General features: G+C 41.6%; 1 protein-coding gene and 1 long non-coding RNA gene across 3 annotated transcripts in view; one reads left to right on the top strand and one right to left on the bottom strand.

The window, feature by feature from the left end:
- The window catches only part of LOC138022369 (NFX1-type zinc finger-containing protein 1-like), a 29846-nt gene extending 9359 nt beyond the window's left edge, over positions 1–20487 (top strand). Inside the window, exons 3-7 of one of the 2 annotated variants that reach the window (XM_068869483.1) lie at positions 1746–1853; positions 2632–2703; positions 2812–2913; positions 10964–11062; positions 11570–20487. In XM_068869483.1, the coding sequence (XP_068725584.1) occupies positions 1746–1853; positions 2632–2703; positions 2812–2913; positions 10964–11062; positions 11570–19059 (7871 nt within the window). In that variant the 3' untranslated portion in view covers positions 19060–20487. Of the gene's footprint in view, positions 1–1662; positions 1854–2631; positions 2704–2811; positions 2914–10963; positions 11063–11569 lie in introns of both variants that reach the window. The other variant, XM_068869484.1, reaches the window with a different exon arrangement.
- LOC138022378 (uncharacterized) overlaps positions 1–20834 on the bottom strand; it is a 58954-nt gene that overhangs the window by 13128 nt on the left and 24992 nt on the right. The gene's annotated exons all lie outside the window — the stretch shown is intronic.

Below are 20834 nucleotides of genomic sequence, written 5' to 3'. Positions count from 1 at the left end.
TTAGAGGTTTTACGCCTTAATTTACGGGTTTTGCTAAACACAGGCCCGCCGCCCACGCCACAGCGGCCCAGCGGCCCATTCTTTGAGAAAAAATTCCGGGCGGGCGGGCCGCTGGGCCGCGGGTTGTGAAGTTGGCCGCGGGCCTGTAGTGAAAAAAATCCTTAATTTAGCACATAAAAACTTCTGCAAATGCAAATTCTCGTAATACCTGAAGAAGACAAGGTTTGCCAGGGGAATATAGTTCAAGACAACTTCAAACTGAAAGAAATGAATATATATTTGAAGTGCGGGCTATAGACGAAAGAGACTAGAATAATCCTCGCACTTTTCTGGACAGACTGAGCAATTGTCTCTTATAGACTCTTGAAAAATTCAGGTGGCTCCAACGGGATTCGCACCCAGTTGCTCAATTGTCCAGAAAAGAGCGACAACTTAAACGTACTCTATACTTTGTTTCAAGTTCCGCAATCAGATTATCAGTTTGATCAACGCGTGCCACTGATCCTTTTCACACCAAACTTCGGCCCCGGTGGTTACAGAAAATACCACACACTAAAGTGTAAAGTCATTATAATTCATGAACATATTAGCCTATCACACGCCGAAAATCGATCACGTGTATGAATATTTATACCTGGTCATCCTAATCTATGACCATTTTAAAAAGCCTAACCGGCTTTGATCTCAGTTCCAGGGAGTACGGGGCTGAATGTTAAAACAATGCAATTTTGGAAGGAAATTTCCAAGAGCGCTTTCTCTTTATCGGCAGTTTTAAAGTCTCTAAACTTTCTCTTACGTGGCAGTTTTAACCAACCCCCTTCACCCATCGACAACAAAGAATAAGAACTGAAGGAAAAAGGCATGCTTTTTATATTATCAGATTGCTTATAAGGTCCACTTGTTTTTCTTGTATGCTTATTTCCTCTATACACCAAAGCGCAATTGTCTTAATTCCGCAGTCGTGTCTTATCAGGTGTAAAAACTCTGTATTAAACATAATAATACACTTCTGCTCGTTTTTAAAACAGTACTTCTCCAATCTCCAATACAAACTATTCCGGGCGAAGGAAAAGGCACATCCAAACAAATTTGAGGCGCCTTGATCAAGCCTTTCAGTTAATCTCAAAGTGGTTTTTTACTAAAGTGGTAACCTAAAAAAGACCAGTAGCTGATTTTTCTGTATGTTTAATCCTTCCTTTCATTCATCAGTCATTTCAGGGGAACACATGAGCCCAAGTGAGTGGCTTCGTAGCTCAGTTGAAAGAGCATTGCACGTCCATAGCAGAGGTCATGGGTTCGAATCCAGTTAGAGTCACCTGAATTTTTCAGGAGTCTGTAAGAGACGATTGACCTAATCGGCTGACTCAATGTTGTACCCGATTCAAATTTCCCGGAATTGAGATTTCTTTGTGTGTTATATTTGCATGATAATGTAGCATTCACTTTTAAATGATATGTAAATACCTGGAACAAAACGTTTTATTCCCAAAGGGTTTGAATTGGGTACAACGTTGAGTTATCCAATTAGATCTATTGCTTAAATTGTCCAGATAAGTGCGATGGTCACTTCTCCATTAAGTTTAGAGAGAATCAGCCGCCAGAAAAAAATGAACAATTATTATATTCAACACAGTTGATAGGAAATCTCACCTTTATCCCAAGGTTGTAATTTGTGAACACATTAGAGCCTTCGACGGGACGTCTCGAAAGTAAGAAGACTGTCTCCAACATTTTCAACATTTCAGAGTCGGAAGAACCAACGGGAAAAAAAGGCAAGGACGAAGAGTTACCATCAGAGACAACAAAAGAAGAAAGTCAGGGAGCTTGTGGAACATCTGCAGATGAAAAACCAGGTAAAGACAGGAAAGTAGCAATAGTGTAGAATACGCGGCTCCTAACGTGATGTTCGAAAGACCAGTAGTAAAAAAAAAATACAACGAGACAGCTTTCAAGCGTTCTTGTAAGACGGACACGAAACCGGAGTGAGACGATTCCCTTAAACTGCCTCGACACTGGGCGAAGTTTGTGTTGCAGCAATGGCTTTTTACATGGACGGTTTGGTGGTAAATTTGAGGGGAAAATGAAAAAAAAATGACTCAAGGTTTATTGTCAGTCACTGAAAACGCCATTGGTTATCTCTCTAATGAAAACACCGGAGGAAGGAAAGAAAATACAAGAATTGCACACAATAAAGCACGGCAATAGCGAGTCAGTGCATCACCCGATGCTTTTGCTGTTTTTGGTGTCGACACGTTGAAGAAAATCATTTCACCCGCGCTCATACAGTGCAAAGCAGTCTTAGAAAATCAAATGCCAAGGGCCTCAATCGATTGCCAGTGAACCTCGGAGAAGGCCTACCCTCCTCAAAAATAAAGATGACTTGACTTGAAGCAAGGCATCCAATCCCAGTTTATCAGGAATTTTGTTTAACGTTTCTAGAGAATTTTTTTCCTTTTGTGGTCCATAGAATGGTCTCTTCTTCAGCAATTGTGAGACTGAATTATATTGTTTTGGTTACCTTGTTTGGGACTGGAGATATAAGTGTTGGGTTCTGAGCAGGTAGAGTGAGACTTGAATTTGCCTCTGACAAAACTCGGGTACACGTTTGATTGGGTTGCTTTTTTATTCCAGATGGCCGACGGATGGGTCGTTGGGCAAAGAAAATGGAAGCCAGGAAAGGCAAATTCAGGGCTAGAAAGGAAGGTGAGTCGAAGAGTCCACTAATTTTTCTAACGAACTCAATGCTCTATTTTCACAGCTGTTATTTTTGCTTTGGGCAAAGTGTGATTAAATACTCGTAAATTTTTGCAGATCCTGGAGACAACAAGGAGCCAACACAAAACCAAACTCGATCAAAACCAGTGGAAAATGAAACATGTTCGGATAGGCAACCAGCCACCAGTATCGCGCAAGGTACGTGAACTAAGAGCCATTTCATTAACTATGTATCGTGGAATAGCTATCAGCGCTTAAGAAGTCAATTGCTGGATTATGCAAGAGGAAAGTTTAGTGATGACGCTACCATCTAAAGGGTACGGATCAAAAATTGCAATATGTAAATGTTATTACTTTATACAAAAATTTAGTTTTATCAACGGAGTTGATTATCTAAATTGACCACTGTACAGAGATTCTAAAAGCTGACGTTTCGAGCGTTAGCCCTTCGTCAGAGCGAATCAAGGAATTGTGGGTTATGTGTAGATTTTATAGTAGAGTAGGAGCTACGCTATTGGTGGTAACATGGCAACATGAAAAAAGGAATACATTAGTTAAATGAAAAGCGTTCGTTAATACCGTGAGGATTAAGGGTGCCGATTTGGAAGACGAATTTTTGTTCAGTCTAGATTCTTGCGGTTTTCCGTCGCACCTTAATGTAGGGAAAGGCCGCAGATAGCCATGCGTTTTTTGGAGTGGTTAGGGAGATTAAAATGACGAGCGGCTGGCTTAGATGCATCCTTGTCATTCTTCTCAACATCGCGAAGGTGTTCGCGGAATCGGTCACCTAGTCGTCTACCTGTCTCGCCAATGTATAATTTATTGCATAACGTACAGGTTATGCAATAAATGACATTTGCGGACGTACATGTGAAACAATCGGTGATCTTAACAGATCGCTTAGATCCCGAAATTCTGCTAGTGTTGAGAGTGAAAGGACAAGTTTTGCATCGTGAGCGCGCACATTTGAAAGTGCCGGGTTGCTCTAACTACAAGGTGGCCTTCCTTTTTTGTCGGTTTTCAATGAAATAAGTGGAGGTTTCGAAAAGATTCTACCAGTCTCGGGATCATTTTGGAGTAATTTAAAATTAAGAATGATACTTTTGACTGCGTGATTATGAGGATGGAAAGTGAAGGTTAATGGCATTCTGTCATTCTTATCTTTTTGTGACGTTTGTAGTACTGACTGTCGATCAAATTGTTGGGCGCGATGGTGGCCCGCTTTGACCACAGGATAGGCACGTTTTTCGAAGAACTGGCACATCTTCTCTGAGTTGCTGGAAAAATCGGGGTCATTGAAAATAAGGAAGGGAGTTTTTTACATGTGTTTGATGTGACGATGAATACAACAAATAACTGTGAGAATCTGTAGGTTTGTAGTGCACACTTGTACATAGCACGTTGCCACTAATAGAAACTTTGATATCTAGGAAAGCCAATGAAGTTTCCGAAATTTCACAGGTATATTTAAGAGCCTGATGAAAAGAATTGACGGAGGTTATAAATTGATCGAGTTCTTCTCTGCCGGATGAAATAGCGCCGATGCAGTCGCTGATGTAGCGGCCGTAGAGTTCAGGTTTGGGGCCGTTGTACTGATTAAAAAATTGGTGTTCAACATATCCTTCAAAACGTTTGGCATAGGTAGGTCCCATTCTAGTGCCCATCGCTGGTAATAGCTGCCTATCGTTTCACATGTACCTCCGCAAATGTCATTTATTGCATAACCTGTACGTTATGCAATAAATTATAAATTGGCGAGACAGGTAGACGACTAAGTGACCGATTCCGCGAACACCTTCGCGATGTTGAGAAGAATGATAAGGATGCTTCTAAGCCAGTCGCTCGTCATTTTAATCTCCCTAACCACTCCAAAAAACACATGGCTATCTGCGGCCTTTCCCAACATCAAGGTAGGACGGAAAGCCGCAAGAATCGGGAACAAAAATTCATCTTCCAAATCGGCACCCTTAATCCTCACGGTATTAACGAACGCTTTTCATTTAACTAATGTATTCCTATTTTTCACGTTGTCATCTTACCACCAATAGCGTAGCTCCTACTCTACTATAAAAACTACACATAACCCACAATTCCTCGATTCGCTCTGACGAAGGGCTAACGCTCGAAACGTCAGCTTTTAGGATCTCTGTACGGTGGTCAATTTACATAATCAACTCCGTTGATAAAACCAAATTTTTGTATACTCCTTCCCCACCGACGCAGCAGCACAGTTTCTTTAGAAACTACCCCCTTCATTCATTTGTTATGATTTTAATTGCGTTCCGACGAAGGAGGACGCATTCTAGTCGTGTCGTTTCACAAATTTTCCATATGTTTAGTGGATATCGCACGTGATGCCATGCGATTTCAGGGTTTGGGCGCCATCTTGGACTGGCTGGCCGACGGCCACATCACCTCTATCTGATGTGATTGTGAATCTGTCATGCCTCGACATCGGGTTTGTATCGCAATGCTGGCATGCTCAAATGAAAACGTGCTTTGCAGTTGTGCGTGTTGGTTGCTCGGCTGTTTTATTTGCTGTTTTTTTCAAACGTAATTGAAGTTGTGTTAATTTATTCGACGTATCACTAGCAAATATGACTAAAGCCACTTATGAGAACATCAGAAAGCTGTGTAGTGGTGTGTTTTGTAGGAAGTAGACACTACAATTCGTCTGCGCATGGCAATTCGTGTCCCGCAACGATACCGCGTTGTGATTTGCCAACTCGGTTGCTTTCCACAGGAGATTCAAGTTCTCTCTGCGTACTGCCAGAGAGCACCCCACAAGTCCACCTTTCCCTGAATATTTCTGGGCAATCAGTACAATAAAAAATATTATTTTACTTGACATCGAACGCACTTTACTAATCCATGATTACTGCTAGTTTTAAATTATATATGCAAAATTATTTGGTATTTAACTGTAAGGCAGAGAATGGGTTTTAGCCCAGGCAGTTTTTCAAGTACAGTTAGCGATTCCTTACAGAAAAGGGTAAAACTTATCATACCTGAAATCTTCCGACTATCAGTGAATTCAGTTAACTCTAGTTCATTCTGCAGATATTAGATTCCACAAAATGATGTACTCATTAACGACCCGTAAGCTACACACTGTAACTGATGGCATATCCTAAGCCTGAAGTAATGAGGTTCATCATTTAGCCAAAACAAGGCATACTCAGAAAAAAATTATTCCTCCACGTTGGAAAACCGAGGTTATTTTTTGAGAGTTCGCTCTATCTTTTCCTTTCAAATGCTAGTAAGCTTACGGAATAATTCACTTTCTTGTAATTGCTAGACGTGAATTTACAATTAAATGATAAATGATCATGATGAACGCGTCGATATATAGCACAAGCCATTTCCTCTGGAGAGGAGATAAGAACATGAGACAAAAGAAATCAAGTGTAGAACGCTTGAATCTGACCTGGATTTTATTGGACAGGAAAGCACTCCAGAATAAGTCATACCTGAAGATGCACACTCAACATGGAAACCAGTTCCTGTAAGTCCTGTGGCTACAAAATCTGATAGCTTGCAAGAAACGTTTAATAAAGAGTCAAACAATTTTTTCAACCAAGGCAAGCTAATTTCTGCTGATGAAAGATATCATTCAGTTCGCCTATGTATAACGCCTCTCTACTTTGTACTGATAGTTGTTGAGACAACTAGGTTTACTGCTTTACTAATTTCAAAGCAAAGACCAGTGAACTCAGTTCCAGCCACGGACGTTTTTACTGGGCTGTCAAACCCAGTCGGAATCTGCGTTGCATTTCGTCGTTTTTTTATTTTTTCCGTGTCGGTAAAAGTCTTGCCTGTGACTCCCCTGCTTAGTGGTGTCTTTGTGCATAGAGTCTTCTGTGCGTATTTTGTTAGGTTTGAGGGGGCTGGGGAAATGCGTAGATTTCTCTGGTGCACACGGGAGGACATTAAATTATTAACCTGGAATGGCGTTGAAAGTCATTGTAAAGCGAATGGCGTTTTAGTGCATCTTTAAACAAAATATGCCCTTATGGAGCTCAAGAATGGAACGTCAATTGGATAAACAACTTAGGCGATGAATAATAAATATCTGGAATCTTTAAAGCGACGAGTAATGGTCTTCGACAAAAATTTCATTTTTCGCCGTTGGATATCAAGTAAGCTTTAACTTGGTATTATATACAACACTGAAGTCAAATGGCAATTCTTTTATGGATTTAACAAACATTGAAGGAATCGAACGCCTTGAATGCATCACTGTGTTTACTGAAGTCGCATCTAAGTTGTCTGGCAAGTTACATTCATTTCATGACTCAACTCAGCAAAGGTAAAAAAAAATTGGAAATGTGACAGTGAAAAATTATTTGAATGAAAGCTTGTTGTCTCTTTTGTGCTTTATTATTTACGGTCAAGGTTCTTTCGAAAAGGGTTTGATGTGAACTGTCAGAAATTTATTTAATTGCATATGCTTTGTGACAGCGATTTTTGTATTTCGTTTGCACGCACGCAACTGAAATAGGAAGGGTTTCTTGCCTCTTATAGCAAATATGTTGTTTGTTTCAATAAATGTTTCGCTGGAAAAGATTTCTGTGAAATTTCCAGCTTTTGCAAATTTATCAGGCTGTGTAATTTTCGAGCTTAACAAATTTGCATACATGTGTTGAAATGTGATACGGGGAGAATTTTTGTGGTAGCGCATAAGTCACGGAAATAAACAGGTCTGTTGGAAGCGTACTTGAGTTTCAACAAAATGAGCCCCAAAATCGGCAAAAAATTGTGACGCTGCTGAATAATAAAGTAGCTGCTATTCCCAAAACGATGGAATTACCTGGTGATAAATAACCTCGTCTTGGAGAGTAAATTTTTGACTTTGCAGAAACAATGGTCAACCTGAAGAGTTGGGCGATAGTGATCTTTGTGTTGAATTCGCACATTTCTTGTCAAAATTTATAACACTTGAAAGAAAAAGAAAACTAACAAAAACAAAAACCCGGTATCTTGCTATCATTTGACACAGATGCTTCACTGTTTCGCGAGTAAACATGCCGCGGTAACTTGATCCCGGCGCCCGCTGAATTCGATGTGCGATTTACTCGGTGCAGCCAAAAGTACAATAACAAAATTCAACTTCAACGAGCCACCTCCAGACCGGTTAAGACCCTACAACAGGAATTGGCGTCTCCCAAATCAAGACCTCCACCAGATCGGTAAACGAACGTTGTCTATAAAATCCCCTGTGATAAAATCCCCTGTGTGGACTGCACATGGAATTACATCGGAGAAACGGGTAGATGCTTACACACTAGAAAAAAGGAACACATACGAAACACCAAAGTTTTTAAAAGTGGTTCCAATGTTGCCAGCCATGCGTGGCTCGAAGGCCACACTGTTGATTTTGAGAATGCACGCGTCATCGACAGAGGCAATTCACGCGTAAGAAAAACGCTGGAATCCTGGCACACTGCAATTACTAGCCAGGCAGACAATAATTCTAAGCAGCTGCCAAGACAATACTCAATTTTATTGTAATCTTATCCATCACAAGTATTGCTTTTGTATTCTGTATTTATTCATATTCGTTCGTTATTTTCTCACCTTTTTCTACATATATATATTTACCTTCGCTTTTTACACCTCACTTTTTCAAAGATTGCAGACTAGCAATCGAAAGTTCAGTGTTTTTAAAACTTTTAACCAGAGAACGTTTTTAACTTTTCAAAATTCAACAAATTCAAAAATCTCCCAAAATTGTTTCGTAAATACTTTTGTTCTTGGGCCATCGTAGTTTGATCAAAAATAAGACACAAACAGCAGTGATAAACATATTGAACTTGTTCATTTTGATTATGACTTGACGTTTCGAATGTGCTCTACATACATTTTCAAAAGTAACCGTTGAAATTTAAAACAGTTATTTATATATAACAAAGCGGATGAGGGGACTAGAACCTAGATTAAGCAAATAATTAACAGTAAAATATGTAACAATAATAAAAACAGAAAAGATTAATAAAGCATCACCTTTTCACTTCCGACGTTGACGTTGAAAGCTGGCTCAAGTTCTTGAATAAAGAAGGTCTCTTTTATTTTACAATGATAGTCTGTTTTGCCCTTCGCTAAAATATCAAAATGGTCCCACTTGATGTTATGTCCAGCAATGGCTGAAAGCTACCCAAAATTGTTTTTCGCTGATGGTAACTTTTTATAGTCGTGGTTCAAAATTAATGTTGTTTTCATGTCGTAAAATTTGTTACCGATGGCAAAATGTTTTTTTCTCGATCGACCGTCCTGAAAACGTCCTTCTGCTCTTCCTAAAAACTGCGTATGAATATTTATTTACTTTTGCATCAATATTTGTTTTGCTTAAAGCAAACTGACAAATTCTGTATCTTGCATGGTTCGCATTTTTGAGCGTTAAAATATAATTTTCGGTCCTATGCTTCTGTTACGAAGTGGTATACTTTTGAGGTCGCCCCAATCTCGTACCCAGAGTCCTCGGGCTTTTTGGCCAGCGGGTAAGCTCCCGGAGAGACTCTGGGATAATCGACTCCATTTTCCCAGAAAACGTGGGTTCCGGTCTTACTACGTATGCTTGAGTTTAAACGGAAACAGAAAAGAGAAAACCATAAACAGTAGAAATGGCGGGTTGAAAGTGTTCGAGAAACAAGAGTTTTAGCCTTACCAAGAAACTGGAGAAATGATCATTGGCTTGCTGTAAGAGCAAGTGAAGATGAAACCTCTGACGCTTTTGGTAATTGTATTTTTAGTGTTTCAGCGTACATTCCATCGTTCAGAATGTCATCGTGCAAGCAACACGATCGACAAATTTTTCGTGGAAACGACACAAATGTCCTCTTCTACTACAATTTGATGTTTCCGTAATTCTGAATGGCTTCGACAAGACCTTATTCCACGGATTTCTCCTCAAAGAGACTGATGTTATGTTTTCCCACGGTACTTTTGCAACAGCAACAGTAATCACTTTTTAGCAGCGTGGGAAAATTCCTGTGTGGTATAAGACATAATTCAAACCTCGTCATTTTATTATTTTTGTGATTTATATATTTCTGAGGTAGAAAAAAATCAAACAGCACTGAAACTAGTTTTAGATTTTGAATTACTTACCGACTTCCTGTCGGACTGTCGTTGTTACGCAAGCGGCCAATCAAATATTTAGTTCAAGTCGATTATCCCAGAGTCTCTCCGGGGGCTCACTCGCTGACCAAGAAGCCCGAGGACTCTGAGTGTGAGATTGAAGTCGCCCATCCAGATACTAACCCCGCCGGACAGAGATAACTTCAGTGAATTTCTGTTTACAAAGCTGCCAGATGCCCAGAGTGCACGCTTACACTTGTGGTGAAAAGAAGTTGTGAGGGAACTTGAAAATGATCAACATGTCAGCCCAGAAGCCAACGTTTCTCGATTCCCTTTTATTTTCTTCAATCTTTCTGGGTTCAGTACTTTGCTAGTAACCACATGTCTTCTCAGGGGGCTATTTATCTAAGACTTCTACCATGGCACTACAATATACAATACCAAAACAATATCGTGTAGTGTTAGACCTACATATTACGCAAAGACAACTTGAATCTCCTGGAAGACAAAACGCAGCTCAGTTGACATATGGAATAAAGCGCTGTGTTACTTCAGTACCACACGTAAGCAATGCGTGTCTATTTGTTCTATAGCTGACAGGAATTTCCTCTTTCTGACAAATGATTAATAGGCCCGTAGCCAGGTTTTTAACCTCAGAAAAGGATTTGTTTCGTCGTATGAACGTGTGCGCCAAAGGGCCTCTGCTGGTACGACTTCTGGGTGACCCCTGAAATGGTCTCAATTATCCCTGACTTGAAAAAAATTGCCTGGAACGCTGCAGTTTGATACCACCCAACTCAGTCCCTTCGTACCACAGGCAACCTAGTGTACGCTTATGGAGCATCTAGTCTGAACATTACTTTACTGGTTTACCTTCCCTCGACTAGTAGAGAAGTTTCAGACGGTGAGAGACACTGCCTGTCAACGAATTTCTAAACAAAGAATGAAGATCGCAAGAGATTGCACTCCCTAATACTATTTGCACCTTTTTAGTTCTCACGCGGAGATAGTCCGATGGGAGCCACATGTAATTGACCACAAAGTACTTTCTTCGCACACTAAGTTTCGCAGGTCTGGTGCTTGTAGAAAATCGAATGAAATCAGAGTGCTGCTTTGCTACACTTCTCAGGAATAAAGACATAGGAAACTTAATTAATTCCTTTTATGGCAGGAACCACAAAACAAGCCGAAAAAGGCGGGGCGCGTGGAGCTTCAGTAGAACGTGAGAGATACCACGAAACATCATCGGGTGGCAGACGCAAACCGTTAGGTGAGGACACGAAAAACCGCATCATCGCATTTCCGCGAAGTAATACTAAAACTCCTAATTTCGCTGTTAAAAAAATGAGACGCAACCTAGCTATGCGTTTTTCGCGTCGCTTTCAAATCTCTGGGGGAGGGGGGGGGGGTCGGGTTTCACTGAAGGCCGAACCAAAAATCAGGATCTTTCAAAACACTGAGAACAAAGGGCTGTCATTCTGCGGAATAATATCTACAGATAGATGTACATTCTAATCTACTTGGATAAGGACGATAGTTTGGAGGATAAAACCGATAGAGTTAAATAATGAATACACCGATAAATAAAAATAGGGGATGTAAATACCTTGGTGTTTCCCCGGACAGTCTTTAAAAGCAATGTAAGCAATTTGGCAGTGGGCACAACGCTGTAAAATACCATTAGCTATCATTCTTAAAATTGCTTGCTTCCTTCCCGAATGATCAAATATACTTATGACGTAATTCTTGCTGGAAATGCATTTGATTTTTGTCACAGCTAAGAGGAACCAAGAACAATGCGAAGGAAGAGCTGGTTCAGTGTATTTATCGACACAAAACACGAGGCCAACGTCTAGTAGATCGTTCCAGGGAAAAAGTCCCTCTTTGGACCTCAAATCCTTAAAAAAAGAGGAGGCTATCGAAGTTGTCCATAAGCTGAATGAAGAGATATCTCAATTGAAGTTCCTTATAAGATCTGAAAAGCAGCAGCACAACAGTGATGAGTTCATCTTCGATTTAATTTGCACCTTGGCCGTAGCATGCAAGGCTCCGCAAAGTGAGAAAAAGAACATGATTATTGCTTCATTTAAAGACTCGTCATTCTTGAGATTGAAAATTCCCCATTTACTTGATTGTTTTCAAGTATCAACAACCACACAAGACCAAGATTTTAGGCAAGAGTTTTTTGAATGTCTCATTACGTTCTTCTCGACTTATTTGACGCATTTGCCTAGCTCATATGCTGACATTCCGTATGACCTGTTGAAAAGGGCCTTGGATCGTTCGGGTTTAAGAAGAAAAGAAAACCTGGAAAAGGCGTTGGATGCTTTTAAGCAAGCCAGAGATGGCATCATCCAAGGTGAAAGGCAAAGGCTCGGGAAACGTTACACCAACAGAGCAAGACAAAAGCCAACAGACGATTTTAGAGATATACCGATTTGTCCAACAAACAAAGAAATCACGAGTCGAGAAAGACCTTTCCTGCCAACGAATATTATAAAGGGGCGATACGAGAATGCGGAGCATTACCTCGATGTCCAGTTTCGATTGCTTCGAGAAGACTTCCTTGAGCCATTGAGGGAGGGTATTCACGAACTGGTCCTAAACATACCAAGACAACAACGAAATCAGCTTGGTATGAAATCTTACCCTAGTGTTACAATCTCCGGTAAGCAATTTGAGAAGAACGGTATAATACATCAAGTACAAATTGATGTTTCTGGATTCAACACCAGCAGATGGGGTCATTCACGACTCATATACGGCACCTTTCTTTGTCTTTCACAAGACAACTTCAAGACGATGCTTTTCGCAACGGTTGTAGAACGAGATGAAGAGCAACTGAAAGAGGGCAGAATTGGAATTCAATTTATCGGAGACCAAGATGTTTGGGACATTGAGAGCCGGAAGTGCAATTACCAAATGGTCGAGTCACCTGCCTATTTTGAAGCCTACCGTCATGTTCTTAAAGGTTTGACGGAACTGAATGGACTAACCTTGCCTTTTAAAAAATACCTGGTCGAGTGCAGTGAAGAAATCGATCCACCAAAATACTTAAGACGTAATGACTCCCAGAAGCCGGTTTATTATGATCTCAGCAAGGCCCTCGATGTCTCAGATGAATGGAAGGCCACTGCAGTACCTGTTTTGCAACCTGAAGCCTGGCCTCCAGGAAAGGCACTTCCCCTAAACACTTCTCAATTAGAAGCTCTGAAAATAGCAGTTACAACTGAATTCTCTGTCATCCAGGGTCCTCCAGGGACTGGTAAAACGTTCGTTGGGACTAAAATTGTAAGATGTTTACTTGAAAACCGTAATGCATGGGATCCTCAGCACAACTCACCAATGCTGATGGTATGTTACACAAACCACGCACTGGATCAGTTTCTGGAAAAGCTGCTGGAATTCCTTCCCAAACGAGAAATAATTCGCGTGGGAACACGGAGCAAAAGCGTCGAATTAGAGGACTGCAATTTAAAAAATTTCACCGACAGAAGTAATAGGCTAAAAAACAAATACCGTGACGTCCGCACCCGGATGAAAGAACATGTCAACGAGATTGAAAAGTGGAAGCAAAATCTTGCAAAGGCAAAGTTGGAACTGCGACTCTTGGAATTTGATGATCTAGAGGAAATGATGAATTTTGCACACGCAGACCAGCTTTCTAATGCAATATTTCCCAATTACGTGGCAAACAAGAGCCAAAGACCAGACAACACTTTTAGGCTGTGGCTCTGCGACAATCCTTTGGTGAATTCCTGGAATCAGAGTACGCAGAGTACGCAAGGCGAAGGAGAAGACGAGAATGAACCAATGGCAGATAGGTCAGTCCTACCAGAAAACAGTTCAGATGAAGATATTGAAGATGTCATTTTGGCTGAGGCATCAATGGATGTTGGTGATAACAACAAAACCGCAAACCTTGCAACAGACCTGAATGACCCTGCAATAGAAAGAGTTACTGGTTCTTCACAATATCATCGAAGCTTCAGTCAAACTGAGGGGCATTTCTGGCAGTCAATTTCAGAGGACAACGGTGAATTCTTTTTTCAAGGTCAAGACCAATCAGCAACGAAGGAAGACGAAGATGAGGGGTGGACAGTCGTCAAGAGTCACAAAAAGAAAGGAAAATCGGACTTCGGTGGGAGAGCTTTTGCTTTCCTAGAACAAGGGAACGAGGAATACAGGGACTGCCCAAATTCACCAAAAGGAAAGAAAATGATTACTGCTGACATTTCTACAGTGAAAAGTGATCTTGAAAAGGAAACACCGATGACCACTGCAGAGGTGATGCGTGTCCACGATATCTGGGTTTTACAACGACGACAAAGACTGCAATTGTATCTCTGCTGGGTTGAGAACTACCGTGAACATTGCATAATAGAAGTTCGGACAAGTGAAAAGGAATATAAACAACTTTGTACAGAATTAGAAGCAGTTTCATTTGAGCAAGCGAAGGAAGTCATACGTCAGGCTACCGTAGTTGGAATGACAACGACGTCTGCAGCTAAATATCTTTCGGTGCTCAAAAACGTGGCGCCAAAAATTGTTGTTATTGAAGAAGCTGCTGAGGTGATGGAAGCCCATATTCTTACTTCTCTTACACCAAATACGGAGCACACCATTCTTATTGGTGACCACAAACAACTACGCCCGAAAGCTGCAGTCTACGAGTTAGCGCAAAGGTACAACTTGGAGGTCTCTTTGTTTGAGCGGATGGTAATGAACAACATGGATTGCAAACGTCTATCCGTACAACACAGAATGCGCCCTGAAATAGCTGCACTGACAAAAAGAATCTATGACCACGAAATTGTTGACCACGCATCGGTGAACGATTTTGAAGACATATCTGGCATGTGCCGCAATTTGTTTTTCATTGACCACAAGCAACCCGAGAGGATGGTTAGCGGTTTACAAAGCTATGCTAACGATCATGAAGCACAGTTTATAGTAGCACTTTGCAAATATCTTCTACTACAAGGATACAAGAAAACACAGATCACAGTTCTAACAATGTACATTGGTCAGTTGCTACTTCTCCAAGATCAATTGCCACGGTCAGCTTTTAAGGAACTGAAGGTATGTGCAGTTGACAACTTTCAAGGTGAAGAAAACGATATCATTCTTCTCTCACTGGTGAGAAGTAACACAGCGGGTCGCATCGGTTTCCTCGCTGAATCCAACAGAGTCTGCGTTGCACTCTCACGTGCTCGCAAAGGGTTCTACTGCATTGGAAACTTCAGCTTACTGAAAAGCAAGTCTGATTTGTGGAAAAAGGTTTGCGATGATTTGGAAGCAAAAAATGGCATCGCTGAAAGTCTACAGCTTCTTTGCACGAAACACAACAACGTCACTGTTGTAAGAAAAGCAAGTGACTTTAATCCATTAGGAGGATGCAATATGCCCTGTGGTGACCGTCTTTCATGCGGTCATGCTTGCAACAAGCCGTGTCACGTATCGAGCCACGCGTGGGGTAATTGCAATAAACCATGTCCTGGTAGATGTCCTAATGAACACACATGCCCTCGCACGTGTCACCATCCCATACCTTGTGACCCGTGTCGCCACAAAATGACGAAAGTAGTCCCCAAGTGTGGTCATGAACAACAAATAGCATGCAGTGTTGAACCCGAAAAGTTTTCCTGTCAGATGAAATGCGAAAAAAAGCTGTCCTGTGGGCATTCGTGTGTTGAAGAATGTGGGCAGAAGTGCACATTGAAGTGTCAAGTTATTTGCAATAAATCCCTTTCCTGTGGACACATAGCAAGGCTACCGTGCTTTATCGATTCGACGGTGTACAGTAAGTGCAACGAAAACTGTGAAAAAGTTCTTGATTGTGGACATCCATGTTCAAAGAAATGCAGAGAAAATTGTCAGTGTGCGGCCGAAATTAACATTACCTTGCAATGTGAGCATACGAAAAGAATCATGTGTCGAAAAAAAGAGGATCCAATTCAGTGTGGTGAGAAGTGCAAGCGAAAATTGGACTGTGGTCACGATTGTACAGGATTTTGTCATGAGGACTGCACAGTAAGGACATGTAAGGTTGAGGTTTTGAGGGATCTTCCGTGCGGTCACCAGCAAAGTCTGTCTTGTTACCAACAGTCAAAAGATGCATTTTGTTACGCTCCTTGTTCAAGAAAACTGGAATGTGGTCACCAGTGCCCCTCGGTTTGTGGCCAATTGTGCTTCGAGGTTCAGTGTAAGCAAAAGTGTAGCAGAAAATGTGGGCGGGGTCATTCGTGCCAAAAAACCTGCCACATTGGTTCACCTTGTGATGATTGTACAATAGAGGTGGACATGACGATTCCTTCATGTGGACATATCATTCAAAAGCCATGTCACATCAACCCATCTTCATTGAAATGCGATCAGCCATGCGATAGGCTAAGAGCCTGTGGGCACCCTTGTAAAGAAATCTGCAGCAGAAATTGTGAGACTAATCCATGCAAGGTTCTCGTAACAAGTACCTTGCCATGTGATCATCTGGGAACTTTAGCATGTTACGAAAATCCTGAAGAAGTCATTTGTAACAAAACAGTTCAAGTCAAACTGGCATGTGGGCACGGAGCAACTCTTCCATGTCATGTAAAACCAGAGGACCATCGTTGTAATCAGAGGGTTCGAGTCAAGCTGTCTTGTGGACATGACAAAAACGTATTGTGCAGCTTAGCGAAGGATAAGCGTCAAAGTATGGCTTGTGAAACAATAGTGGCACGTAAATTACCTTGTGGCCATGAAAAAATGGTGCATTGTTCGATTGATGTGGACAAAGTAAGGTGCGACGCCCCATGTGAACGGTATCTTCCTTGTGGACACCAATGCACTAACAAATGCGACGATGTCTGTGTTTCTCAGTTAACTTGTTTACAGAAATGCAGGAAACAGCTCAAGTGCAGTCATCCATGTCCTGGTAAATGCTCTGAGGATTGCAGCCAGTTCAGTTGTCAAGTAATGGTGAAAAAGGATCTTAACTGCCCAGGGAATCATTCCCAAGAATTAGCTTGTGGTTGCGATCCAAAAACCGTGAAATGCCAAGACCGCTGTAAACGAAATCTAGATTGTGGTCACCCGTGTCCCGGTAAATGCTCTGAAGACTGCAGGCAGTTCAGTTGTAAAGTGATGGTCGAAAAGAATCTTTGCTGCCCAGGGAATCATTCCCGAAAATTGCCTTGTAGTCGCGATCCGAAAACCGTGAAATGCCAAGAGAGCTGTGAAAGAAATCTAGATTGCGGCCATCCGTGTCCCGGTAAATGCTCTCAGGATTGCAGCCAGTTCAGTTGTCAATTGATGGTGAAAAAGAATATTAACTGCCCAGGAAATCATTCCCAAGAATTAGCTTGTAGTCGCGATCCAAAAACCGTGAAATGCCAAGAGCGCTGTAAACGAAAACTAGATTGCGGTCACCCGTGTCCCGGTATGTGTTCTGAGGATTGCAGCCAGTTCAGTTGTCAATTGATGGTCAAGAAGAATCTTCGTTGTCTAGGGAATCATTCTCAAGAAATGGCTTGTAGCCGCGATCCGAAAACCGTGAAATGCCAAGAGCGCTGTAAACGAAATCTAGATTGCGGTCACCCATGCCCGGGCCGTTGCAGTCAACCATGTGAAAACGAGAAGTGTTTCCAAAGAGTACAGAAAACCTACGATTGTGGTCACGAGGAGAAAGTTAAGTGCATCGAATTCAAAACAGCTACCTGCAAAGCAGCTTGTCGACGTCCCCAAAAATGCAATCACAAGTGCAGGGGTATTTGTGGGGAACCCTGTTCCAAATATCCCTGTAAGGTCATTGTTGAGAAGAGCCTCTCTTGTAATCACAAGGTTAAGATGCCCTGCAGTTATTCACCTGATAATGTACGATGCACTAACTTCTGTCTAACAAAACTACCGTGTGGTCACCGATGTCCTGGGAAGTGTATAGAGTGCCGCGACAGAGGCTCTCATGAAATATGCCAACGTCCATGCAATCGAATTCTTGTTTGTTCGCACCGTTGTAAAGCCGACTGCAGAGTTCCATGTCCACCATGCGACAGAAAATGTGGTAGACGTTGCCCTCACACTAAGTGCTCTAAAAGCTGTTCAGAATCATGCCGTACATGCGACAGACCGTGTAAATGGAGTTGTCCTCATTACCAATGCCGTAATCTGTGTGAAGAGGAATGCGACCGCCCTCGATGTGATGAGCCCTGCACTAAGAAGCTACCCTGCGGCCACCCGTGCATTGGATTGTGCGGAGAAAACTGCCCCACTTTTTGTGCTACTTGCGATGATAAAAAGATTTCTTCTATGGTAGGTAATGGGAAAAGCACTTTAACAGAGACTACAAGATATGTTCAACTTTTCGACTGTGGCCACATTCTAACCGTGGAAGAAATGGACTCGTGGATGGACAAAGACATGGGCAGAAATGTGCAACTCTTTCGTTGTCCTAAGTGCTCAACCGCGATCACATTTAGCTATCGTTACGGAAACCAAGTCAAGAGGACGCTAAAGAACGTAAAAAATGTGAAGAATGAAATTTGCAAGCTTGGAATTGAAAAAGCAACGTTAGCACGGAATCTTCTTCATCAACTTCGCAAGCCTCCTCCAGCCATCGTTTCGAAGATTCAAAAGCTCCCACTCCCCGAGTCAATGGCTTTGGATAAAGTACGACCCCGCGACATTCTCACAGCATTCACTCTAAACAATCATTTAATTATCGTTCGTGAAATCGAGAAAGCGCAAAGCAGTTTGAAACGAGTTATCGTTCAAGCAAGCCTGAATCTACACCCAGATATGAATACCGTCTTGGACCGAATCGCACGCGTCCTGGAAAACATCACACCCTACCTTGTACGTCACCAGCCAGATTTGAAAACTCTTAGTCAAGTGCATGAGCGCACAAGAAAGTGTGCTCTTTTTGCTTTACTTTTGGAAATCCATAGTGACGCAACGAGGCGCCAAAGTGCATTCTCGAGGAATTTCGAAATGCGTTTGAAAAAGGCAACCAATGAGTTTATCTTGTTCCTTAGAGAAAATGATGATACTTTGACAGTTGAGCGGCTAGAAAGAATCGTCGCTCTTTCGCGAAGCGAAATTGGCCTTGCGTCACTCCCATTAAGAAAACCCGCTGACTTTGAGAACTTTCCAGGCACTGGAAAAGACTTTTGGAAACTGTGCCAACATCACGAAGTGTATTTCACCAGATCGATTTTCCGTGATGGGGAGGAAGTGAACGAATTACGGAAGAGGTGTGTGCAGTGCCTTGACGAGGAGGGCGGCGACTAAGGCGTGTTCCAGTGAATCAGAAATGGGAAGGGTTGAATTGCTAAAGGATGCAAAATCGGTCTGCGGTCTTTAAATCAGGGAAAAATCAACCACCTGGAGTATTGATTGATTGGCATTGATCGCATTGACTTGGGTACAACGAAATTGAAAAAAATACTAAGATCGCGCATCCAGTAAGAATGGAAGAATTGAAAGCAGATACCCGAGGCCGAATCAACCGCTTATCGGTAACAAACAACTCTACTAAAAGGAATCAAAATTCAGGCGTTACAAATTGGCATTATCTTACACTCTGGAATTCATGGCATGCTCTTCCACTGACCGTACAGCATAGCTCATCTTACGAGTCTTGAACAAACTTAAGGGTTCAGATAAAAATAGCGAGAGAAATCCCCAGAGTGGAGCACATGCAAAAAGAGAAACATGGGAACAACAAAACGAACAGCGACCAAGCTACCCTTTACCTTCCTGGCATATTATAGCGGTTCATTTTACTTCCAATCAAGCAATCTCGCCATTTCATTACAGGCATTACTTGATGCAGTGCCAAAAGTTGTTTTGTCATGATAAAGGCACACAACATGTTAAAATTCACTTTCGTGACCTTTCGGATTGCTAAAAGAGTACTCAGTATTTGCAAACATTTGGTGATCCCACGCATTGTCAGACCCAAGCAGTGCACATATCAAAATGTACAAGTACATTTTACATTATCAACTCCGTTGATAAAACCAAATTTTGTATACATTCTAATAATCTCGTTTCTTTCGCTGGCTTCCTATTTAGCTGCTACAGTCCCTCCCTTTCTCTTTCCTTCATTTTAATTTGTTTCATATGAATACGCCACTTCCAAACTAAGCGTGACCCCTTTTCATAGTGAGCATGACACTTTTGTCAGTTCCAAATTTTTGTCTGTTTTAACCGCAATTCCCATACGCGTGTCCTCTGCCAGCACGTCTCTTCCGCTTGCTAACGAGGAAACGGAATTTACTGCTGTAGATTGTTGTTAATTGCTTTTCTAGAAATGTAAGTAACAGTAATTTAGTAAGCAGACTTTGCATCAAAACACACCTTGAATAAGAGGATGACGGAACAGAACAGGAAGAACACATATTGTTTGAAATGAGTGAAATAGCAAGTCCTTCTTTAAAAGCAATTCTTATTCACAGTTTGACAAGACTTAGTTACAGACAGGTTTAATGCGGAGTCATTCAAAACAAGCTCTTTTATAACCGAAATTGATTAAGTATCACCCATAACGAAAGTAGATTGTTTCATGCCAATATATTCGCATAGTCTCAATTAGATATTTCTTCTGCATGTACCGTCCTACCAATGTGCGGGAGTGATTAAAAAACTTGTTGTTAATTTATGAGCCTAACGTCCTATCAAAGTACCGATAAAACGTCACGTGCGTGAGCTTTAAAACACTCCTGCTTGTTTATTAAAGAGTAAGCAAGGGCAGGGATGTAATCAGGTTGGATGAAACGTGTGGATCCTTGCTGTAATCCCACTTTACCTTGAGCAAGGTTTATTCCCTAAAGCCCCAACATGTTTCTGGTCTATGTGAGGTGCTCCTGTTATCTGTAGAAGTCGAAGGCTCATAGCACTTACCCAGATCTTCTTCCCCTGGAGCAATGTTCAGGAGGTCACTAGGGGTGTATCATTGCAAGCAGTATCCTTAAACATTTGTAAGAACAGCATATGCGCATGTACGCAAAATGAGGTCTTGTGTTTTTAATTGGTCTTAAATTGCAAAAGTAAAACCCTCGAGA

The sequence above is a fragment of the Montipora capricornis genome, chromosome 10 (assembly GCF_036669925.1).
Source record: "Montipora capricornis isolate CH-2021 chromosome 10, ASM3666992v2, whole genome shotgun sequence".
Taxonomy (NCBI): domain Eukaryota; kingdom Metazoa; phylum Cnidaria; class Anthozoa; order Scleractinia; family Acroporidae; genus Montipora; species Montipora capricornis.
This window is presented reverse-complemented; position numbering and strand designations above follow the sequence as displayed.